This window comes from Martes martes (assembly GCF_963455335.1).
Source record: "Martes martes genome assembly, chromosome: 8".
Taxonomy (NCBI): Eukaryota; Metazoa; Chordata; class Mammalia; order Carnivora; family Mustelidae; genus Martes; species Martes martes.
In genome coordinates, this window is record NC_137895.1 from 73,597,664 (window position 1) to 73,623,674 (window position 26,011).

The 26,011-nt window shown below is 35.2% G+C and overlaps 2 protein-coding genes across 9 annotated transcripts in view; one reads left to right on the plus strand and one right to left on the minus strand.

The window, feature by feature from the left end:
* Nucleotides 1-26,011, plus strand: part of DNM1L (dynamin 1 like) — a 53,586-nt gene that overhangs the window by 19,295 nt on the left and 8,280 nt on the right. For 4 of the 8 annotated variants that reach the window (XM_080811449.1, XM_080811444.1, XM_080811445.1 and 1 more), the window contains exons 2-14: nt 1,683-1,830; nt 4,916-4,954; nt 6,365-6,411; nt 6,810-6,881; nt 9,486-9,572; nt 11,577-11,739; nt 13,212-13,332; nt 14,689-14,820; nt 15,687-15,893; nt 21,575-21,695; nt 21,913-22,068; nt 22,312-22,401; nt 25,755-25,847. In XM_080811449.1, coding sequence (XP_080667575.1) covers nt 1,683-1,830; nt 4,916-4,954; nt 6,365-6,411; nt 6,810-6,881; nt 9,486-9,572; nt 11,577-11,739; nt 13,212-13,332; nt 14,689-14,820; nt 15,687-15,893; nt 21,575-21,695; nt 21,913-22,068; nt 22,312-22,401; nt 25,755-25,847 — 1,476 coding nt within the window. The remainder of the gene's footprint in view (nt 1-1,682; nt 1,831-4,915; nt 4,955-6,364; nt 6,412-6,809; nt 6,882-9,485; nt 9,573-11,576; nt 11,740-13,211; nt 13,333-14,688; nt 14,821-15,686; nt 15,894-21,574; nt 21,696-21,912; nt 22,069-22,311; nt 22,402-25,754; nt 25,848-26,011) is intronic. The other 4 variants (XM_080811451.1, XM_080811447.1, XM_080811446.1 and 1 more) reach the window with 1 other exon arrangement.
* YARS2 (tyrosyl-tRNA synthetase 2) overlaps nt 17,169-26,011 on the minus strand; it is a 36,823-nt gene continuing 27,980 nt past the window's right edge. Inside the window, exon 6 of the transcript XR_013967271.1 lies at nt 17,169-18,124. The gene's annotated coding sequence lies outside the window, so the exon portion shown is untranslated. The remainder of the gene's footprint in view (nt 18,125-26,011) is intronic.

Sequence of the window (26,011 nt, forward strand, 5' to 3'; positions counted from 1 at the left end):
TAAAATTAAAATTATAAACACTTAAGATGTATAGATTAGGCTTTTATGTATTATTTGTTAATTTGCTGTCCTTTAGTATTGTATCTATATTAAGTTTCCTGAGTGTCATCATTGGATATGATTATATAGAAGAATGCCCTTGTGAATGTTCTTAGAGATAGATATGCTACAATATTTAGGAATGAAGTGTCATGAGATATATATATAATATATACATATATTATATATATATAGTTAATTCTCAAAGAGAACAGAAGAAAAAGAAGTGGGTGTGTGTAATAGACATAACAGACATAAAGCTCATGTCAAAAATTAATTGGTGCATATTTGTTAAGATATGAACATCCACTGTTAATATTCTCAAAACTCTTGTGGCTTTGAAATTTTCAAAGTAAAAAGGGGAAATATTCAAAACAAAAAATGAAACACATGGATACACAGTTTTATAAAACTAATAAGAAACATAAAATGCCAGCATTTGAACAATCACTGAAAAATACAGAAGGCCTTTAAACAAAATGATCCTTGACTTTAGTAATAAAGGAATGTAAATTTAAATGAGTTGTCATTGTTCATCTATCAAAGTAGCAAAGGTTAAGAAAAGTGATAATTCCCAGTGTTGTTGGGGGTGCAGCAAATTGCATGAGAAGTATAGCTTGGTTCCTGCCATCTTGTGTGCAGTCTGACAGTATGTGAATACTTAAAATCTCTGTGCTCTTTAATCACAGCCATTTCATTTAATGCAAAAAACTGATAAGGTACTATGTGAGTAAGGTTATATGTATAAAGTATGTGCACTGCAGCGTTTTTAATAGCAAAAACCACTTAAATGTCCAGTGTTTAGCTTTACAAACAGTAGAATACTACTTAACTTTTAAACGCAGAAATTAGTCTTATTGATATGGAATATTATCCATGATTGCTACATTAAAAATAAAAGCAGGTTATAGAACTACCCCATTTAAAGTAATATGTTCTCATAGGCATAACATTACATACCGATATTATACAGGTTTTGAAAACCTGGTTGGGAGAATATCGAAAAAGGTGGGAAAATTATAGGAGAATGGGACTTTATTTTTTAAATTTTGGCGGGGGGGAGTGGGACTTTATTTATTTATTTTTAAAGATTTTATTTATTTGACAGAGAGAGAAATAGCGAGAGAGGGAATACAAGCAGGGGGAGCGGGAGAGGGAGAAGCAGTCTTCCCGCTGAGCAGAGAGCCCGATGTGCGGCTTGATCCCCAGAGCCCTGGGATCATGACCTGAGCCAAAGGCGGAGGCTTAATGACTGAGCTACCCAGGTGCCCTGAGAGTGGAATTTTAATATTCTCTTTTTTTAATTATAAAGAAATAAAGCTCATATAATAGAAAATGTAACTAAACTTTAATTTTATTTCAACATTTTTGCAATAATTTTTCCTTTAATTTCTTTGTATGGTGCTTTGTTAGTATAGTTTTATTGAGTTATAAAAAAAATCTGTAGGGGGGCACCTGGGTGACTCAGTTGGTTAAGCATCTGCCTTGGCTTGGGTCATGATCCCAGCGTCCTGGGATTGAGCTTTGTGTTGGGCTCTCTGCTTAGCGGGGAACCTGTTTCTCCCTCTCCCTCTGCCTGCTCCCCCGCCCCCCAACACTCTCTGTGGAGAAACTAATTTTGCTCTTGTGTATTTTGTTTTCAGAGCAGTGGAAAGAGCTCAGTGCTAGAAAGCCTAGTGGGGAGGGACCTGCTTCCCAGAGGCACTGGTATTGTCACCCGGAGACCTCTCATTCTGCAACTAGTCCATGTTTCACCCGAAGATAAGCGAAAAACAACAGGAGAAGAAAATGGTAAATTTTAGAATTGAAATGAAAATTGTTTAAAAATTCTTCATTTTTGCTTGAAAAATTTGCTTAAAAATACATGAATTTAGATTAGACAAATCAGTGGCTATAACAAAAGCAGGAGTCCTGTAAAGAAAAGTGGAATGCATCATTTCTCTTGTGAAAAAAGAGTAAGTTTTGTTTTTTTGAGGACTGTGAGTAGATTTGTTTGGAATAGTACCTTTTCGGTAATTCCCCTTATTAGTAAGCTGTCATTAATGCTTAGGGAGGATTTAGTGAGGTACTGGGTAAATAGGAATCAGTTATTTTAAAGAAAAAGTTTTTGTGTCTTTTGGAGTGTTTTAGTAAGTTTTTTTCCCTAGTGTTTAAAACAATGTTTTTATTTTTTAACTTTGATTTAGAAACTTAATCTAGGTTTTAGTTCAAAGATTTTAAATACAATTAAAATGACTTTGCTTTTCAATACAGCAGTGTTACCTCACCTTCCCTTTTCTGGTCTTACCATGTACTTGCTAATTTTGAATCTTTTGCCCTTTAAGCTAATAAAATGCTATTTTTAGAAAGAGTTTGATTATTTTATTTTTATTTTTTTTGCTATCTTTCTCTTGCCAAGGCTTGCCTGCATAGCACATACTATTCTGATTTTTCAGATCCACCCATTCCTGCAATAGTAAATGTGGAGTATTAAGATAAGAAAGTATACACTGTCCTTTATTTCAGTCCTTCTTTGGTTAAACTGAAAATATTTTGAGAAATGCTAGGTCTATAAATGGGTATTAAATTGCTTACTAAGTATATGTCCTATTTATATTAGTGAGGTTGGAATGTTTGAGGCAAATAATATATTTTATCTTCTTCAGTGTTTAGCTCAGACTTTCTGTCTTATTTATAAAACTGTAAAATGCTCTAATGAATACATTTGCAGCAGTGTACCATGTTTGTTACTTTTCTGCAGAGATCTGTTTTCAGTGCACTTTCATTCTATTTCTTAGATTCTGATCTAAGAAGGGATGATAGTATTGATGAAATTAAAGTTACTTTAATTTGTATTTTATTTTTCCATTATTATAGGAGCGTTGGTGATGATAGCCTGATTTTTTTTTTAAGGAAGTAAAAAAAAACCCTATTGTGATGTAGAAAGTTAATCAAGGTTAACCTGAAGCAGGTTAATGATGTTGTAGGTGTTAACAAGTAATATTTTTGGATAAATTGCCAGAGGATATGTAAGAGCCTCTTAATTATATTAGGTAATGTCTTGATATATTATTCATCACTTTGCATTTCTGTAATATTTCTGTATTATTGAAATTCAGAGCCTTGAACTTAGTCATTTTGGAGTAACCTATGGTTCAGCTTCATATATATAGAATAACACTTAAAATTTCATTCCCTCTAAGTTATGTCTTCAAATCAACCAAATACCTTAAACTAAGACTTTAAGGAACCATATGGCATTAATTAGGTCTCTTTCTTTTAACTTTTTATTTTTTTCAGTCACCATGAAAAGGTCAGATGATAGATATCGTGCCTCAGAAACTGTTTGCAGAACTGGGCAGTGTTTTGAGAAAAGGGTGTACATTTCAGCTACAGAAGTGTCAGTTCCTCAGTATCTCTGCTTTTATGTTCATTGTATTTTGTTGGTGTGTCTCTTCTTGGTGGTGGTCAGCAGATCTGCATAATTTAACCTATATATATATATTTTTTTCAAAGCTTAGTGCTTATATTTTATATAAAACGTAAAACCTCACTTAAAATGACAACTCAGCTACCCAGAACACAAAATACATTAAATAAGTTTTGAGTATTAAATTTCATATGTCCTCTTAATAACTAGCATAGTTCCTTAGTGTCTCACCAGAGCCTCTTTATCCTCAGGATGAACAGTCTACCTTGTCATAAATCATTGTAACCCAGAGAAAATCAGAAACAATGAAGCAGATAAACAATTAGTTAGCCACAAGAGTATGAACTTCCTCCAGTCTGACAACCAGAGAGGAGAAAGGGAGGAAAACATAACCAGATGGAACATTCAAAAAAGAAAAAATCAGTCTCTAACCATTTTGTATAGAGATTTATAGCCTCAGAGGGCTTTGTTATATAAGAGAGGCCTACGTTATCAATAATAGGTTTGTTTAAGAGCAGTGTACTTTAGGATGACTTGGAGTAGTATAATCCATTTTAGATACAGGTCCATCAAAACTGACTAAAATAAAGTATTTAAATGTTTAATAGGCATAATTTAGTTATCAGGAAATTTTATTCTATGTTGAATCCTTCATTCTGCCAACCAGACAGGATAATTGAGGTGTCAATGTATAGAATTTCTTAGCTTGCACCCCCTTTTGCCAATGTAAAAGAATTTTCTGAAAAAAATCTTACCAAAAACATATTCATGCTGTTTTAGAGTAAGATGGTGGTTTAGTTTGAACTTTGAACTTCATGATTATCTTTCATATATTTTAAGAAGTAAATCAAGCTCTCCTCAGATTTCTTTTTAGGCAAAATCCAGAAGTAGCATGCTGATTAAAGACCAAAATTGTTTGTGTTCTTTTAAATTCAGTATATATTTCAAAGAACATAATAATCCCTTACATAGCTCAATCTTTGTGAATAGGGTAAATACTTGTATATATTTACTTTCGAGGCGTTGAAAGATGCATTGGGTATGCTTTGTAGATTTTTTTGTACCAGGCCATTTATCTTCTCTCATAGTCATAGATATCAAGTATATCATTTCAAGTATATTTCAAGTATATCATATCAAGTATCTTTAAGGCAAATTTTTGAAGAGTGAATTAATTTTAATCCAGTTGTGTTAGAACTAGAAACCAGAGGTAACACAATTAGTTGTAATGGAAAATAACAGTAAGTTATGACACATAGTATGCTTCATTTATATCACTTAAAGTCTCTACATCCCTTTAATTACAATTAATTGTAGTGGAATTACAGTTGTAAAGTTTGAATAATTGAATGCTGTGTGCATTTGAAATGTGTTCAGGTTTCTGCACATTTGATTTTTTAAAAAGGTTTAAAATATTAGGGATAAGCACTAAACTTCTCATTCTGTGCTGTTTCTCTTTAACTACAGACCCTGCTACATGGAAAAACTCAAGACACCTTTCTAAAGGTTTCCTTTATCCATTTGTTTTTGGCCCTTCTTTTTCTAGTATGCCTGCATGTGTGCTTATGTACTCTTACAGGCTGTGTGCATTATTTTTCTTCCATTTTTATTTGCCTATCCACATTGATTGCAGGTGGTTCTCGTTACCTCTTGGCATTGCATCAGAATACAGGCTTTTTTTGGTGGTGAATGTAATTTATTTTATTTTTATTTTTAAAAACATGCTTGTTAAGCCAGGCCTCTTGTATATGATAAGGTAAATTAAAAACACCCCTTTGGTATGTAGTACTTGCCTCTGTGAGTTCTGTTCACCTAGATTACTCCTGTCCTCCAATGAGACTTCTTGGAAGAAGGTACTAAACTTCAAGTAGGTGAGCATTTTACTTGCAAAAAGGATCCAGTTTTATTTGCCTTATTTCCACCAAAGAAATAAGTTTTTCTTCAATATTTATTTGAAAATCTTTCAGTCATTTTTATTTTGATTTCAGTGACTGATAATGCATTATTCATAAACTCATTAAGACATTTAAAACTCTATATTTGGTGAAAGCAAAATAGCTGTGCTTAGGGAAGGCAGTTAGGTTAGCTTTGTACAAGTAAACACATCTAGTTTCTCTGAGAAAACTAGAATAAAACTTGCTCGCCAAGATTTAGACCACTTGAAACAGTGCCTACAGTGAATATATTTTTCTTTTTTTTCAGCAAGTGCAGGAAGAACAGACCTATTACTGGAAAACTTCATAGAGAGTAGCATCTCTACAATAGTTATGCCAGAGTCATCTGTCCCACCCTCCTACCCAACACACACTCATTTCATTTCTTTCTAACGTTCACTTCCAAGGGGGGAACATTTACCTTGAAAATGCATATGAATCACAGAATGCACTACTGACGGAGCTCTTTAAAGGAACACCAAGTTGTAACTTATAGGTAGCCAGTAGGAAACCAAATTTAAAAAAAGTGGATTTAATAGCTATTTCATTCACATATTGCAAACTTTTACCTTATGTGTGTAAACCTATTATGTGTGCTTTTCACATTACTCAGTAGGATTTAGTTTTTCTTCTTTTAGCCATTTGCTTGAGTTACTTTCATTATATTAACTGCTTATGTATAAGATAACTTAAAAACAAAGCATATACTTTTGCTATGATATAGTTACATACAAAATATGAAGTGAACAATTTTATTTGTAGAATCTAGATTTCAAAAGGAAGACCTGTGAGTAACTGAAAATAGTCACTTCTTGAAATACAGGATACAGTTTTTAAATATGAAAGTACAATTTAGAAGATCTTAAAATACTGCTTGTCAGTGGCAAAATAGACACAAGTGATAACTATGTTGTCTTTTTGAACTCCTGAGATAAAAAGGTAATTCCCATAGTTTCCAATAAATGGAGTTTTTCTTTTTCAGGGGTTGAAGCAGAAGAATGGGGTAAATTTCTTCACACCAAAAATAAGGTAATTGATCACACAAGAATATTATGAAGAAATAACATTTTTGAAAAATTTACAAGTACTTGGTAATTTAGTTTCTTATCATTGGTGGTGTGGTATATTACCTTGAAGCCACTGTTCCTTGTAAAGTAAATCTTCCCTTAGTAACATTTCTAACCATAACAGTTTATTTGGAAAACACATTAAGTTGAGCTTTATTGTAATTTGGAAATTAACTGTTGTGGGATCAGGCAGCTTTGAAAAACTCATATAAAACTCCTTGGCTCAGAAAATATGTGTTTATGTTAGAATTTTCTAATTCTGTGAAGCATACTCATAGACTTCTTTGAAATTTATTAACCCCTCACTTAAAAACTTGATCTTGCTATGAGTGTTGTACTTTTTGTTTCAATAATTTCTAGCTTTACACGGATTTTGATGAAATTCGACAAGAAATTGAAAATGAAACAGAAAGGATTTCAGGAAATAATAAGGTAGGCATCTTTTAGAGCTGGAACATGTAAATGTCAGTAAATATATCATTGAGATTCTTCTTCTTCTTCTTTTTTTTTTTTTTTAGATTTTATTTATTTATTTGACAGAGACACAGCGAGAGAGGGAATACAAGCAGGGGGAGTGGGAGAGGGAAAAAGAGCCTTCCACCCGCTGAGCAGGGAGCCTGATGCGGGGCTCAATCCTAGGACCCTGGGATCATGACCTGAGCTGAAGGCAGATGCTTAATGACTAAGCCACCCAGGTGCCCCTCATTGAGACTATTCTGTATATAATGTATGATGGGCATTGTAAATTCATAGTCCTGGTATTTGAAACTAATGGAGGTTTTCACAAATATATAAAAACCTTACTTAAAATCCCATTTGTTTCTTAGAGCTTATATATAATATAAGATATTTCATTTAGGTGTTTATTCTTGATCTTATGATGTACATACCACTTGTATAATTTTTCTATTTAATACTGCTACAATAAGTTATCTTCTTCTGATAGACTGTACTCTAACTCAAGAGGGATTATGTAACTTCTGAGATTTTGAAGAGCTCTCTTTCTTACCTGAGTAAGGCTAGATTCACTTAGGAAAGCAGAGAGGTTTTTTTCAGTGAAATTAAAAACTAACATTAACTACTGCATTGTTTTCCTGTTTTCTAATACTGTGAGAATTTAAACTAGATTAGGTATCCAATATGCCATTAATCTTGACACCAGGCACTATCACTGCTTCCTGTAAATGCCTCTGTTTTCTCTCCTTGTTTATTCTTGCTAACTTTCTCTCTCTTCCCTTCCTTAAAAAAATTTTTTAAACCTCCATTCTTGTATTATCCAGAGGCCATTTAATCCCACAAGTGGGCCCTAGCCCAGTATTAATATTCAACAAATATTCATTGAGCCCTTTTATCTCCCAGATGCTGTGCTGGAGAGGTTGTCCTGACAAAAAGGCATTTTGGGAGCCATATCAGTTCTTTATGCCTAGTCAGGATATTTATCTCTCTGACCAACTAAGCTTTCTTCATTATTAAACTGGTAACCTTTGAGTTGCTGCTGCTGCTGCTACCATACTTTCTTGAATTTCTAGTAATATGTTGTATAGAAGCAGAAAAAGTGGTAAGGGACTAGATTATCTTGTCCTTAGTCCTGTAATTGTATCGGGGATAATTTTGACTTTGGGGATGTTGTTAATCATAATACCAGTCTGAATTCTTTGCTGCATTCCCATGGATTTACTGAATTTAGGAATTTTACAGTGCTTGCTTTGGCAGCACATATACTAAAATAGAAATTTTACATAGGGCTAGAATTTAGAGTGGATGTGACTACATCCTCTACTTTCCTTTCAGAAGGGAAAGTTTTAGTTACACTAAACTGAATGTCATGAAGGATTGAGTCTATATACCAATTAGATGTTTAATTTATGGTGGGGATGTGATATACTTACCTAGCAGGTTTTCTTACCCACAGTGTCCAAAGGATGAGAAGTCCCCTACCCCCAAATCTGTGAAAAGTCTCTCCTTTCCTAAGTCATGTTTGTAATGAAGTAAATGATACTTTGATCTTATGTAAGTAATTTTATATGTATAAATATCTAAATGAATTCCTATGCCTAACATAAAGCCCTGAAGGATTTAAAATATGTGAGATTGGAATTTTAAAGGCATTTGAGCAAAACTTTGTACTGGACATGAAAGGGAATACCTGAGAAGTACACATACCTGAGTAGGTATGCTGAGTATCAGCATATGACTTTGGAACATTGGTGTGTTTGAAATAGAAAAGTAGTTTGGAGTAATCTAATAGAACTCAGAGTAAAAGATGTTCCAAAAAAGCCTTCTGGGAAATTAGAATTTTCATTGGGTTAATGAAAGAAGATACAAGGTGTAGGTAAGATGAGAGGACGTTTTCAAGGATAAAGAAGGACAGGGCATGTGCAAAGAGAAGTTACGTACATTTTCTGTGTGCCTTTTTACATATAGCTGGCTCAGCTTTAAAACTTGTAGAGGGCCAGTGCTGAGGAGAAGGCGATCTGGATAATAATCTCAGTCTGGAGAGAAAATAGAGGTATCTCTCACTATCGAAATTCTCTCTACCTGAATTCAGAGATCTGAAGATATGGGTAAATTTTCCAGGGAATCTCTTAAAATACACACTTTTGCTACTTCTTATTCAAAGATTAGGAGCCAAGTTGATTTGGATAACTTGTTATACCATGCCTCACTGTCTACTCCAGAACCTTGGAAATTTGGATAGTGATACAGTTTTCTTTTTGTTCAGCACTAAGTCTATTAAACATATTTAAGAAGTTGTGTCTATTTAGAATCAAGAGAAAAGCATGTGAAGTAATGCAGGGGAAATAAATTTTGTATATTAATGTATAGGATTGGATAAAATTATCACCTGCTATGCGGCTGTCTGTCTTACTTGCTATGTGTTTCATCAGGTTTTGATTACTGAAATGTTTATGGTTCAGTTCATATGTAAAAACGTCTAGTGAAATGTGTCTACTTGAAATGTGGTGTACTTTAGTATTTATATTTCACCTAAATTTTAATGTGATTTTAACATGGTATTTTAAAACTTATTTTTAGGGAGTAAGCCCTGAGCCAATTCATCTTAAGATTTTTTCACCCAATGTTGTCAATCTGACACTTGTGGATTTGCCAGGAATGACCAAGGTAAAGATTAGTTGTTACTCATTGTGGATTTGGTCATGTTTGTTTTCAGTTGTGGTGGTTTTTGCTTGACTTCGTATGAGAATAGTCAGCTTTCTTTTTTCCCCAGTCAGCTTGGTCTATTAGCTCCATTCCCTTCTCCTTGAAACACTTTCTTTACTTTGCTTCCAGGATACCAGGTTTCTCTCCAGTCTCACTGACCATTCCTTCTCTTTTTTTTGCTGGTTTCTTTCCTCCCATTGTCTCCAGAGTGAGTGCCTCAGAGCTGTTTTTAGACCTCTTGTCAGTTGGGTACACTTAACCCCTCTTGATGATTTCATCCAAACTATGGCTTTAAATACCTGAGTGTCTGTTTGCTGACAGCATGTAAACACCTCCAGACTCACATATCCAACTGTCTATTTGACATGTACGCTAAAGTGTCTAATAGGCATTTCAAACTGATGTGTCTTATGCTAAATTGCTGACCTGTCCCTCAACCTTACTCCATCATTCTGTAGTCTCCCCTACTTCAATAATTGACAAGTCTTTCCTATTAGTTGCTTAGCCAAAAAGTTTGTAGTCATCCTTGACACTCTTTATTCCACACCCTACTTTCTCAGAAGATCTTCTTTCGGCTCTTCTTATATTTAAAATATATACAGAACTCCACTATATCTTACAAATTTATAGCTACCATCCTGATCTAGCCACTACCCTGTCAGCTTGATTACTGCAATGACCTCCTAATAGGTCTTCCTCATAATCTGTTAAGTAAGCAGCCAGAATGATACTATTAAGGTGGAAATTAGATTGTGTCATTCCTTTGCTCAAAATCTCGCCAGTGGTTTATCATTTCATTCACAGTAAAAGCTTAAGTTATTTATTTTTTTTTTTAAAGATTTTATTTATTTATTTGACAGGCAGAGGTCACAAGTAGGCGGAGAGGCAGGCAGAGAGAGAGGAGGAAGCAGGCTCCCTGCTGAGCAGAGAGCCCATGCGGGGCTCGATTCCAGAACCCTGGGATCATGAGCTGAGCCGAAGGCAGAGGCTTTAACCCACTGAGCCACCAGGCGCCCCAAAGCTTAAGTTCTTAAAAGTGAAAGTATCCCTGTTCTTCTAACTCCTTCTGCTCTAGTTTTCAGCCCTTACTGTTCATTCTGCTGGAATATTCTTCCCCCAGATATCTGTGTGTACCTCTCCCTTACTGGCTTCAGTTCCTGCTCATTCTCTTTTTTAAAATTACTTTATTTTTAAAAAATATTTTATTTATTTATTTGTCAGAGAAAAAACAAACACAAGCAGAGGCAGCAGCAGGCAGAGGGAGAAGCAGGTTCCCCCTGTCTGCTCATTCTCTTGAATATCATTATCTGAGTGACTTCTTCCCTCTTTACTCTATTTAAAAGCATAATCCTATTTATTTAAAAGTATAATCTTCTCTAATCATTCCCTAGCTTCTTGTTCTGCTTAATTTTTTCTATAGTTCTACCACCACCTGGATACTATATATATATATATATATATTTGCTTATTGTCTACTTCTCATCACTAAAATATAAACTCTGTGAAAACAGGAATTTCAGTCTTTTTTTAATCACTACTGTGACATATATGATGTAGAACAGTGCCTGAAATAGAGTAGGCTGCCAATAAATACTTGTTAATTGAATGAACAAATGAATTTGTCTCTATATAGTTATCATTGACCAGTCCTTTACTTGGTAAACTTGATATTTGCAAGAGGTGCATTTTGTGACTTTCACATACCACCAAATTCATATATTCCACTACTAGTAGTATACTCTTTTTTAATTTTATTTATTTTTTCAGTGTATATTCTTTCCTTACTAGTATACTAGTAGTATACTCTTTTTAAATTTTATTTATTTTATTTTTTCAGTTTATATTCTTTCTTCATTTTATCTATCTGTGAATGGAGTATTACCTATATTCTGTAGATTAAATGGGGGTGGGGGAAGCTGAGTCGGTTTTTATTATTAGTTCCTTGCTCATCTCTGTTTGGTTCAGGTGCCTGTAGGTGATCAACCTAAGGATATTGAGCTTCAAATCAGAGAGCTCATTCTTCGGTTCATCAGTAATCCAAATTCCATCATCCTTGCTGTCACTGCTGCTAATACAGATATGGCAACATCAGAGGCACTTAAGATTTCAAGAGAGGTAGATCCAGATGGTAAGGACAGATGTTAATATCGAATGAGATAGTTGGTTAAAAGTGGTAAATCTACCCTCAAGAAAGGAAAATTTATTTTTAAAAGTAATTTTTCTAGCTGTTAATACAGATTTAAAAAATAATGTGTTCCTGTTTTGCTTATAATTACAAATAGAAATTCTAATGGAAATAAAGTTTTAATGGGTTAGTTCCTGTATAGTCAAGGCAAAAACACTTTACATAATGTCCATATTTGTAATGGTTGCCTAATGATTTTTAAATTATAACGGGTTTTGCAAAGAGGGTTTGTTTTATGTAAATAAAATGATTTAGATTTTTGGATGGCTGACTTCTAAGAATAGGTATCATAAAAGGTAATCATTGTAGATTATTATGGTATAGTAGAAAATTGTGGTATCTATATTCTGCAGAGGTAGGAAACATTTAGACAAGGCAGAGGAAATTCTTAGAAATAAAGGTAAAATCCTTTTATGAAGCATTCATAACCCCAAGGATTATGTTCATAAACCTAATTTAGTTCATACTGTGGTTCAGTTTATGGGATTTGACTTATGCTGTGGTGTGCATCTCTTAGTATATATAAAATGGCAGCTTGTAGGTGAGTAGTTCTTATTGCTGCTGATAAATGTAGCTTTGCCCCATACAGGAGCTAATTTTTTTTCCCTGAGTATTTGGAGGTTCTGTGAGCTGTGTCATGTTTCTTTTTTCCTGCTTTGAAGTAAAAATTTGGTAGGAAAAGTTAATGCTAAAACTGCTAATTAAAATGACCATAACAGTAACTTTATAAAGTTTTTCTTCTTTTTAATTTCAAGTTTTTAAGAAATTTTAATCTCACATCATTTTAGATTAAAAGATAAGCCCTAGGGGCACCTGGCTGGCTCAGTCAATAGAGCATGTGACCCTTTTTTTTTCTTTTTAAAGATTTTATTTATGTATTTGAGAGTGGGAGGGAGGGAGGAAGGGAGCAGGAAGACAGAGGAGAGGGACGAGCAGACTCCCCACTGAGCCTGGAGTCTTGACAAGGGGCTTGATCTCATGACCCTGAGATCATGACTTGACTGAGCCACCCAGGTGTCCCTAAAATTAGTATGTATGTATGTATGTATGTATTTATTTATTTATCTTTTTACTTTTATTTATTTGACAGACACAGCGAGAGAGGGAACACAAGCAGGGGGACTGGCAGGCAGAGGGAGAAACAGGCTTCCCACCAAACAGGGAGCCTGATGCAGGGCTCGATCCCAGAACCCTGGGATCCTGACCTGAGCTGAAGGCAGACACTTAACGACTGAGCCACCCAGGTGCCCCTAAAATTAGCTTTTAAAAAGTATTTGTCAGCAAAGGTTAGAAAAGCATTACCAAAATGATGAGAGGTAATGTTAAGGAGAGATTATAGATGAGGGTTTTTCTTTATTAATACCTAATAGCTTATTTAATGGATCATTTTCTTTTCTTTTTTTTGCATTTGCCAGGTCGCAGAACCTTAGCTGTAATCACTAAACTTGACCTTATGGATGCGGGTACTGATGCCATGGATGTACTGATGGGAAGAGTTATACCAGTCAAACTTGGAATAATTGGAGTAGTTAACAGGTTAGAAATCAAGAATAGAATAAGAATTGCAGCATTCCCATTTCAAAGCAAATCTGAATTTTTAAAAGCATTTTAAAATGTGATATTATTCCTCTTTTCCCCTTTTACTATAATCTTGGTATTGCTAGGAATTCATTGCTGTAAAGGAAGAAAAGAGATTCACTAAAGCCTCCTGTGGGCATTTGTAATGGAAAGTGTTTTTAAAGTAAGCAGTCCATAAAATGGGACGAAAATTTAATAGCCAGGCTTAAAAAATTCCTGCCTATTATGTTATAGACGAGGAGTGCACTGGATAATGAAAGAAAAATGTATTTAATTTGCACATGATTAAGAAAAAGTTTGTTAATATGGTGGAAGGATTTTAATAAATTTGTTTAACATCTCTGGCATTAGTGATCCATCATAATTGCCAGGATGTGACTTGGAGAAATTTTATTAAAGGTCCTAATTATAAATAGCTGGTGTCAGTAATTGTGGAAAGGAAACTACTGTTGAGTGTCTAATTATGCGTTAGACCCTCTCCTGTGAGCAGTTTGCACATGGTATCTCTTTGAACCTTTACAACATCTCTGTGAGGTAGGGATTGATACTTATTTTATAATCAGAAGACTCAAGTTATACATCTACCAAAGTCACATGGTGAAAGCAGATTTCAAATAAGATCTCTCTTAGTCGAAAGCCTTTATAAAGTAGGAAGCACTGAAATTAATAGGAGATCTGGGTTCTACTCCTAGTTTGTCCATAAACTAGATATGTAACGTGGATTTAAATGACACCTGGGTCGCAGGCCTTTTCTAAATGAAAATGTTTTTACTAAGTGATACCGAAGACCCTTTACAGTGTCTGCTTTATTCGTATGTCCTACGTCACCAGTACTTCAGTTTTTTTTTAATCCTCCACTCTCTTTTCATGGTATAAAACTGTTGCATTTGTAAATGACTGCTCTTTAAGTAATTATTTTTGGTAGAAATTAGTTGTCTGTATATGGGTAAAATACACAGCTGGTTGTCATAGTCATACTTTTTTTTTTACTTGTCTATCCCTGTTACTTTAGAGTACTGCTTTTGACCATAGTTAATGGTACCAGTGAGGCATAAACTATTCAGGTATTACAAGTCAAAGATTGACTCTTGGTGGAAGTGCTTAACATGTAACCCTGGGTCGGTTAATGTCCCTGAGCCTTGCATCCTTTGCTGTAAAATGGGCCAATACCTACTGCATAGAATTATTACAAGAATTAGATAACACAGTCCATATCAGGCATTACTACAGTGTCTGGTGCTACCATCATCATCTAAGGTATGCAGAGGACACAGTTGACTTTTAATTAAACAGTTTGTTATTTTTCAACCTTAGGAGCCAGCTGGACATTAACAATAAGAAGAGTGTAACTGATTCAATCAGAGATGAATATGCATTTCTTCAAAAGAAATACCCATCTCTGGCTAATAGAAATGGAACAAAGTATCTTGCTAGGACTCTAAACAGGTAACATTTTTACTCTTGGAAAATGAGGTTCTTTTGTTTTGCCAGTAGGTGTCCGAAAACTCTGATTTTTTAGTTCCTTATATTTTCATAACATTCTTGTTTGTACAGTTTCAGGTTTTGTTTCTTGTACAGTAGGTCCTTAAAATGTAGTAAAATGTAGATGTCTTCTTTTAATTTGGGTAGTTGGCATTAAATTATGTATTCTAGGAATGCTCAAGGGAATTTTTAAAATGTCTTAATTATGAAGTTCTTGACAGTCAATTTACTTTTGGTAATAGAACTAGATAGATGATTTAATTTCCACTTGGGATTTTAGGAACTAAATTAAAATGTATAATTTTCACATAAACAATTCTTACTTTAAATGGATATCTTCTGTTCTTATTCATAAAAAGAATTTAAAGTATATACCTTGAATCCTTAATACCCACTTATGGTACAGGGACTGGAAAACCTTTCTAGATAATTTATAAATGACTGAAATGAAAGCTGTTTTCTCTTTTATCTTATTCCCTAAATAAAGGCTGATAGACTTGGATCTTAGTAAGATTGATTTTTCACTGTGCTAAGTACTTATTGTAAAAGAGAAGTCAGAAATCAAAATTTTTTCAATTTATATTTAGTTCTCTAGCAAAGAGAACATTTTGGTGGGTTGAAGGCAAGTTTAAAAAGTGTTAACCAAGTTGTCTTTGTTCATGTCATTTTTTTTCAGTAAGTATTTACTTCTAGCCTAAGATTGCATTATTTCCTGGCAGGACAAATTATTTGACAGCTTTTACCATTATTGGCATTTTAAAAATTTGACTTGTTTGGGTCTTCAAAATATAGTTTTACTTTAAAATCATTTCTTTCTAACCTTTTATTAGGTTATTGATGCATCACATCAGAGATTGCTTACCAGAGTTGAAAACAAGAATAAATGTTCTAGCTGCTCAGTATCAGTCTCTCCTAAATAGCTATGGTGAACCTGTGGATGATAAAAGTGCTACTTTACTCCAACTTATTACCAAATTCGCCACAGAATATTGTAACACTATTGAAGGAACTGCAAAATATATTGAAACTTCAGAACTGTAAGTAAATTTCTCTGTGGATTTGGTTACCTGACCTGCTGGGTTACTTTAGCTTTTTTCTCTTTTTTTTTTTTTTTTCCAATTTTTTATTTATTTTCAGCGTAACAGTATTCATTGTTTTTTCACCACACCCAGTGCTCCATGCAATCTGTGCCCTCCCTAATACCCACCACCTGGTTCCCCCACCCTCCCACCCCGCCCCTTCAAAACCCTCAGGTTGTTTTTCAGAGTCCATAGTCTCTCATGGTTCACCTCCCCTTCCAATTTCCCTCAACTCCCTTCTCCTCTCCATCTACCCTTGTCCTCTATATTATTTGTTATGCTCCACCAATAAGTGAAACCATATGATACTTGACTTTCTCTGTTTGACTTATTTCACTCAGCATAATCTCTTCCAGTCCTGTCCATGTTGCTACAAAAGTTGGGTATTCGTCCTTTCTGATGGAGGCATAATACTCCATAGTGTATATGGACCACATCTTCCTTATCCATTCATCCGTTGAAGGGCATCTTGGTTCTTTCCACAGTTTGGCGACCGTGGCCATTGCTGCTATAAACATTGGGGTACAGATGGCCCTTCTTTTCACTACATCTGTATCTTTGGGGTAAATACCCAGCAGTGCAATTGCAGGGTCATAGGGAAGCTCTATTTTTAATTTCCTGAGGAATCTCCACACTGTTCTCCAAAGTGGCTGCACCAGTTTGCATTCCCACCAACAGTGTAAGAGGGTTCCCCTTTCTCCACATCCTCTCCAACGCACGTTGTTTCCTGTCTTGCTAATTTTGGCCATTCTAACTGGTGTAAGGTGGTATCTCAATGTGGTTTTGATTTGAATCTCCCTGATGGCTAGTGATGATGAACATTTTTTCATGTGTCTGGTAGCCATTTGTATGTCTTCATTGGAGAAGTGTCTGTTCATATCTTCTGCCCATTTTTTAATATGATTATCTGTTTTGTGTGTGTTGAGTTTGAGGAGTTCTTTATAGATCCTTAAAATCCAGCATCCGTTCCTGATTAAAACGCTTCAAAGTATAGGGATAGAGGGAACATTCCTGAACTTCATCAAATCTATATATGAAAAACCCACAGCAAATATCATCCTCAATGGGAAAAAGCTTGCAGCCTTCCCATTGAGATCAGGAACACGACAAGGATGCCCACTCTCACCACTCTTGTTCAACATAGTATTAGAAGTCCTAGCAACAGCAATCAGACAACAAAGAGAAATAAAAGGTATCCAAATTGGCAAGGAAGAAGTCAAACTCTCTCTCTTCGCAGATGACATGATTCTTTATATGGAAAACCCGAAAGACTCCACCTCCAAACTACTAGAACTCATACAGCAATTCAGTAATGTAGCAGGATACAAAGTCAATGTCCAGAAATCAGTGGCTTTCTTATACACTAACAATGAAAATACAGAAAGACAAATTAGAGAATCGATTCCATTTACTATAGCACCAAAAACCATAAGATACCTCGGAATAAACCTAACCAAAGAGGTTAAAGATCTGTACTCGAGGAACTACAGAACACTCCTAAAAGAAATTGAAGAAGACACAAAAAGATGGAAGACCATTCCATGCTCTTGGATGGGAAGAATAAACATCGTTAAAATGTCTATACTGCCCAGAGCAATCTATACTTTTAATGCCATTCCAATCAAAATTCCACCAGTATTTTTCAAAGAGCTGGAGCAAATAATACTAAAATTTGTATGGAATCAGAAGAGACCCCAAATTGCTAAGGAAATGTTGAAAAACAAAAATAAAACTGGTGGCATCACGTTACCTGATTTCAAGCTTTACTACAAAGCTGTGATCACCAAGACAGCATGGTACTGGCATAAAAACAGACACATGGACCAGTGGAACAGAGTAGAGAGCCCAGATATGGACCCTCAACTCTATGGTCAAATAATCTTTGACAAAACAGGAAAAAATATCCAGTGGAAAAAAGACAGTCTCTTCAATAAATGGTGCTGGGAAAACTGGACAGCTATATGTAGAAGAATGAAACTTGACCATTCTCTTACACCGTACACAAAGATAAACTCGAAATGGATAAAAGACCTCAACGTGAGACAGGAATCCATCAGAATCCTCGAGGAGAACATAGGCAGTAACCTCTTTGATATCAGCCACAGCAACTTCTTTCAAGATATGTCTCCAAAGGCGAAGGAAACAAAGGCAAAGATGAACTTCTGGGACTTCATCAAGATAAAAAGCTTCTGCACAGCAAAAGAAACAGTCATCAAAACAAAGAGGCAACCCACGGAATTGGAGAAGATATTTGCAAATGACAGTACAGATAGCTTTTTTCTCTTTTTAAAAAGATTTTATTTATTTATTTGACAGAGAGATACAAGTAGGCAGAGAGGCAGACCAGGCAGGGTGGTGTGGGAGTGGGGGGTGGCGGGAAGCAGGCTCCCTGCTGAGCAGAGAGCCCAATGTGGGGCTCAATTCCAGGACCCTGAGATCATGACCTGAGCCAAAGGCAGAGGCTTAACCCACTGAGCCAACCAGGCGCCCCTTACTTTAGCTTTTTTAACAGTGACTTTAACTCTGAGATTTTCTGATTGTGATTTATAATCTGCAGAAGAGGATTTTGCAGAAATAATAGGATCATGTCTGATGTATGTGTGAAAATGCTTTGTAAACAGGTAAAGCACAGTAAAAATTTCAGGTTTTTTTTTTTTAACAAGACTTTGATAAGCATTTAAAAATACTTGGTAATTTAACTTTTTAAATGTTTGTTTCTTTAATAGACACACTTTAATTTTTCATGAAAGAAAAAAATGCAGATAAGAATAGAAGGACAAAATTACTTAATTCCACTATCCAGAGTCCCTGTTAATTTTGGCATGAACCTAGACATTTTTCTGAGCATCTGTAAAACATTATGTCTGTATTTCAAAAATCAGATCAAAATACTGTCATGCTATTTTGGAATTATATCTTCAAATCAACTTGTCACAAACAGCTAATATTAATTATACATTTCTATAATCAATCTTAAAAATTTACATGGCATTGGGGCGCCTGGGTGGCTCAGTGGGTTAAGCCTCTACCTTCGGTTCAGTTCATGATCTCAGGTCCCTGGGATCAAGCCCTGCATCGGGCTCTCTGCTAAGTAGGGAGCCTGCTTCTGCCTCTCTCTCTGCCTGCCTCTCTGCCTACTTGTGACCTCTCTCCCTGTCAAATAAATAAAATCTCTAAAAAAAAAAATTTACATGGCATTTTACTTTTTAGATATACTCTTTTTTCTTAAACCAGTACTCTACTATTGATAGATCATTTTTATTCATACACATATGTAAACAGTGTTGTGATGGACTATTTTGGGGGCATGTATTAGAGTAAACCCTTAGGCTAAATTCCTAGAATGGAATTATTGTGTCAAAGGGAAAGAACATCCTAAATGTTTCTTACTGTCGCCATACTGTTAGTAGATATATATAGTAGACTAGCAATATATAAAAATGTTCATTTCTCTGAACTCACTTAAAAAAAAAAAAAAGAAAACTTTTAATTTTGAAGTAATTATAGACTTCCAGGAAGTTGCAAATAAATGTACCTTCCTAGGTCCTTTTAATCCTTCACCCCATCTTCCCCAGTGTTGACATTTTGCATAACTGTAGTACAGTAACAAAATGAGACAATGGAATTGGTACAACCCAGAGCTTATTCAGATTTCACCACTTGTGAAATTATACATACACTTGTGTGAGTATTCTGTGTACTTTTGTGTGACCCAGGTGGCCTTTTATGTGCGTTAACTCCATAAAGACAGTATTGAACTCGTTGGTGAATGGTTGGTTATTTTATATATTTTTTGCAACTGGAGTAATACTTTTTTTTTTTAACTTGGCAAAAAGTCAAGTGCTACATTTTTAAAAATAAAACCTCAAACAAACATATTACCCATCACAAAGGGTCTCGCAATAGTACAAAACATCCTACTTAAGATCTTTTTAATATATATAAGTTGGCTTAAAATGATAGACGTTCTGTGAGAATATATATATATATGTATATATATATGGCATATTGAGGGAAATAAAGATTACTAAGGTGAACCTTTAAAAAGCTTGGTGGGTAAGGTAAAACAAGGTAACACAAGGCACGAGTATGTGGCAAACAGGTGTATAATCAAGTATTTTTATTTAAATACTTATGTCTCCAGAAATGTGCTTATAACATATATGGGGAGTTTTTGAAGTAGTTAATAAGGCAAATAATCTGTGTAATCATTTAAGCCTTTAAAACATTGAAGAGAGACCATTTACATTTCTCTCAGGACTGGGAGCGTGCCATAGCTAAAGATGTGTTTAGGTTGGGCTCTGAATAGAATTTGGAGAGGCAATAAGTAGAAGGGTGTTTTAGGCTTTGGTACAGGAAAGAATAATACAGGGTGTATGTAGAGAATCACATGTACAGTAATGGGATATAACAGGAGGTAAGGCAGCAAAGGCATCTAAGAACAAGACTGTGGAAAGTCCAGTATCTTCAGACTTTGGAGAACTTCCTGCCATAGAAGTACAACACTTTCAGTCAGAGGAGTACCCATTTTAGAAGGATAATTCTAGTCATTATGGAAGATTATTTGGAGAAGGGAAAGGTTGGAGGCAGACTGGTAATTTAACCATTTTAAGTATAATTTAATGGCATTCAATTAAAGTCACACTATTGTCCAATCATCAAATGGTGTCTATTTCTAAAATTTTTTTTATCACCCCAACAGAAACTGTGTATCCATTAAGCAGTATCTGTTTCTTCCTCCTCCCATCCCTGGTAACCTCTAATTTACTTTCTGTCTCTCTGAATTGGCTAGTTCTAGATATTTTATATGAGGGGAACCATACATATTTGTCTTTTTGTGTCGAGCTTATTTCACTTAGCATATGGTACGCTAGTACCTTCTGCTTAGACAACTGTAAGAAAGTAGTGCTTAATAGAGAGTTAGTTTGTTTAAAGCAGGAGCAAAATGTAGCCCATTGACTAGAAAGGATTTTTACATTTTTAAATGGTTGAAAAAAATTCAAAGAATATTTCATGATGTTAAAATTACGCAGAATCCGTATTCTAGTGTGCATAAGTTTTACTGGAACACAGCTGTGCTTATTTGTTTATATTTTGTCTATAGCTGCATTTTTGCTCAATGGTAGAATGCAGTCATTTTGGCAGAAACTGTATGGCCTGAAAAGCCTAAACTATTTACTGGCTGGCCCTTCATACAAGGAAAAGTTTGTCCATTTCTCCTGTAAATTCTGAATAAACAAATAAATAAGATACTGTTTATTGTCTTTTGAAAAGCTCGTAGTCGAAGAAAACTAGGGCAGAGAAAAGATGTTTAGTAGTTCCTAGTAAACTGATGTTTTTTGGCAGAATAGTTACTCTGTGTGTATATCTTTGCACGCAAACACATACATATACATTTGACAAATGCCTTTTGTGGAATGACTTTTTTTTTTTTTTTTGGAATGACTCTTCTTTAAAAGAAAAAAATTAGAAACTCGTTCATAATGGAGTTGAGAACACATGGAAATGATCTAAATGTAATTATTTATCTGAGACTGTCTCAGAAAACAAGACCTTAAAATCTTAATAGGAAGACTTTTAACTTGTAGCTTCTTTCCCTTTTAGTAATAATGGAAACCATGTACTTCATTGCCTTTCAGATGCGGTGGTGCTAGGATATGTTATATTTTCCATGAGACTTTTGGGCGAACTTTAGAATCTGTTGACCCGCTAGGTGGCCTTAATACTATTGACATTTTGACTGCCATTAGAAATGCTACTGTGAGTATACTTAATTTTTAGATTTTTTTTAAAAGAGGTTAAAGGTTTATTATAATTTTTAACCCATCAGCACTTTTTAAATGAATTATAATTTTGTTCTCGTACCTGATATTAGGAAGCGCTTTTCATGGAAAATACCAAAAAACATCATTTATTTTAACCTAGGGAAGAACTGAAATTTTGTATAGCTGTAATAAGAGCTCAGAAATTTTTCTAGGGTCCTCGTCCTGCTTTGTTTGTGCCTGAAGTTTCATTTGAGTTACTGGTCAAGCGGCAAATCAAACGTCTGGAAGAACCCAGCCTGCGTTGTGTGGAACTGGTTCATGAGGAAATGCAAAGGATCATTCAGCACTGTAGCAATTACAGTACACAGGTAACTGTGAAATGTCTCATGTGTCGGCTGGAGTAGTACAAGACAGGAAGTGCTGGTTTCTTACGGTGGGAGGAAACATGGAAGATGGGCTAAAAAGAACTTAAAATATGCATTTTCCTGATTGGAAAGTGATTTGAAGTAGTATCCTTAAATGTAGCTTAAATTCTAATTCAGTATTTCAGTGATTATTTAATTTTCCTTTAAACAAAGCAGTCTATTCTATTTTGCTTCCATCATATATAGGAGTTGTTGCGATTCCCTAAACTTCATGATGCCATAGTTGAAGTAGTGACTTGCCTTCTTCGTAAACGGTTGCCTGTTACAAATGAAATGGTGAGCTGTTATTTTCACAAATCATCATTATAACCACTGTTAAAGAAGTTTCTTTGTACAGCAATAGGAGTAATTTTGAGTTTAGGCTTGTTTCCCAGTGTATTAGGAAGATAAAGAACTGAACCTCACTCTTATTTCAAAGGACATTTCAGTAATTCTGGCATAAGGTACATTTTTCTTCATATTTTAATCATTGTTAGCCTGCAGCCACAGGTTTTCATGAGAATGGAGTTATTGTTGGGGATTGTGAATAGCTTTGCTCTATTATATAGCACCACTGATCTAATGGAAAATTAGTTTTATCACCAGCCCCAGTAAACTGAGCCTTATAGCAAGCTATTTTAACTCTGGTACATCGGGGTCATTTGGCCATTTCTAGTTTGCTTGCTTGAGGACCCAGTACTGTAATATCATGGTTGCTTGCTACTATTTTGTGGGTTGCTGCTATCTATAAAAATGCTGAAATTGGGAAAAACATGGGATAAGCATTAGAGATTGCCTTTATGTCTCTCTTTGTTGGCTGAGTGTTTTGTTTTGTTCCTTTTCTGGTGACTGAAAGTACATTTGGGTCCTTGGCTCAGGAAGGTGGTGAGCCCCAATGGAGGTTTAAGGTTTACTAAGACTACAAAACCATCCCTGGGAGTGTAGAATGTGAGCACTGCTGCTCGGATATTTCCCTATAGCGAATGTGACCCTCAGGCTGAGAGGAGCAGGGATATAGTAAGCCTGATTTCAGAGTTAGTGATAGCACGGAATCACTGGAATTTCATTTGAATAGATGCTTTTCACCTTGGTTCTTGACGGTTTCGTACTCTCCTGATACCTGAGATTCGTTAGGGCAGCACATATGAAGGAGTTCGTTTAATCTCTGCAGTGCTGGAGAAATTAATTTCAACTTTCCATTTGATTATTGTCCCATTAGGATTTCAAACCACTTTGGAGAAATGTCTGTTCAAGTATTCTGCCCATTTTTTGACTTGACTGTTTTTGGGTTGAGTTTGAGAAGTTCTTTGTAGATCTTGGATATCAGCCCTTTGTAAGGTCATTTGCAAATATCTTCTCCCATCCCGTGGGTTGCCTCTTAGTTTTGTTGACGGTTTCCTTTGCTTTGCAAGAGCTTTTATCTTGATGAAGTCCCAAAAGGTCATTTTTGCTTTTGTTTCCTTTGCCTTTGGAGAGGTGTCTTGAAAGAAGTTGCTGTGGCCGATGTCTAAGAGGTCACTGCCTATGATCTCTTCTAGGATTTTGATGGATTCCTGCCTCACATTGAGGTCTTTCATACATTTTGAGTTTATCTTTGTGTGTGGTGTAAGAGAATGGTCGAGTTTCATTCTTTTGTATATAGCTGTCTAATTTTCCTAGCACCATTTATTGAAGAGACTGTCTTTTTTCCACTGAATGTTTTTTCCTGCTTTGTTGAAGATTAGTTGATTATAGAGTTGAGGATCCATTTCTGGGTTCTCTATTCTGTTCCTTTGGTCTATGTGTCTGTTTTTGTGCCAGTAGCATGCTGTCTTGGTGATCATAGGTTTGTAATATAGCTTGAAATCAGGCAACGTGATGCCCCCAGCTTTGTTTTTCTTTTTCAGCATTTCCTTGGCGATTCAGGGTCTTTTCTGGTTTCATACAAATTTTAGGATTGTTTGTTCTAGCACTTTGAAAAATGCCATTGGTATTTTGATCAGGATGGCATTGAAACTATAGATTGCTCTGGGCAGTATAGAAATTCTAACAATGTTTATTCTTCTGATCCATGAGCAAGGAATGTTTTTCCATTTTTATGTGTCTTCTTTGATTTCTTTCATAAGTGTCTGTAGTTTCTAGAGTGTAGATCCTTTACCTCTTTGGTTAGGTTTACTTCAAGGTATCTTACGGTTTTTGGTGCTATTGTAAATGGAATCGATTCCCTCACTTCTCTTTCTACAATTATATTGTTAGTGTATAGGAAAGCAACTGATTTCTGCACATTGATTTTGTATTCTAACACATTACTGAATTGCTGTACGAGTACTAGTAATTTGGGGGTAGGGTCTTTTGGGTTTTCCACATAAAGTATCCTAAGAAGACATACAAATGGCTAATAGATACATGAAAAAATGTTCAACATCATTAGTCATCAGGGAAATTTAGATCAAAACCATATTGAGATATCGCCTTACACCAGCTAGAATGGCAAAAATTAACAAGGCAGGAAACAAGTGTAGGAGAGGCTGTGAAGAAAGGGGAACCTTCTTATACTGTTGGTGGGAATGCAAGTTGGTACAGCCATTTTGGAAAACAGTGTGGAGGTTCCTCAAAAAGTTAAAAATAGAGCTACCCTATGACTCAGAAATTGCACTACGAGGTATTTACCCCAAAGATACAGATGTAGTGAAAAGAAGGGCCATATGCGCCCCAGTGTTCATAGCAGGGGATGTCCACAACAGCCAAAGTGTGGAAGGAGCCTAGATGCCCTTAAACAGATAAATGAATAAAGATGTCCATATACACGATGGAGTATTACTCAGCCATCACAAAGGATGAACACCCACCATTTGCATCAACATGGATGGACCTGGAGGGGATTATGATAAGTGAAATAAGTTAAACAGAGACAGTTATCATATGGTTTCACTTACATGTGGAACATAAGGAATAGCATGGAGGACATCAGAAGGGAAAAATGGAGGGGAAATCAGAGCAGGAGATGAACCATGAGAGACTATGGACTCTGGGAAATAAACTGAGGGTTTCAGAGGGGAAAGGGGTTGGAGGGTGGGTGAGCCCAGTGATGGATATTAAGGAGGGTATGTATTGCATGGAGCACTGGGTGTTATATGCAAACAACATAGTTTAAAAAAAAAAAAGGATTTCAAACCATGTATAATATTTAAACCATGTGTGTCTAATTAAAGCTGATCAATCATTATCTCAGGTCTTTAAATGTGTCCTTTACTCAAATAAAGTTAACATCTTTTATATCTGATTATGAAATGTTTCTTGTTGAAACTGAACTGAAACTTTGACACGGAATAGCAGATGATCTGAGATTTTAATAGCAAAATTACATAAAGCCTTGGAACTTAGATTTGCATCAAGGAATTTTTTTTTTCCCCTAAAAAAGTACTTCTAACTATCTTACTTCCTAACCCCTTTTGAAGTGCAATCTTAGATGCTGAGATATAAATAATTCAAAAGAGAGCAAATTATTCTGTAGCATAATATGCATCAGTTGGAATATATTTATTGAGTATTGACTCAGGCATCAGTGTCCCATACTGTCTTTTTTAGAACTGTTTACTAAGTTTTACGTTACCTAAAGTAGAATTAGGTCAACATGTTTTTGTATATAGCCTAATTTTATTTTTTTCTAGGTCCATAATTTAGTGGCAATTGAATTGGCTTATATCAACACAAAACATCCAGACTTTGCTGATGCCTGTGGGCTAATGAACAATAATATAGAGGTAAATACCATTTGAACTGTCACTTTTGAGAGAAGAAAATCCATTGTAAATCAGTTGTATCAAATTTACAGAGCATGGGATAACTGTAAAACACATGTGGACCATGTTATTGTCTGGTTACATCCCAGGATGTATGCTGAAGGCATTATGTTATGTTAAATCTA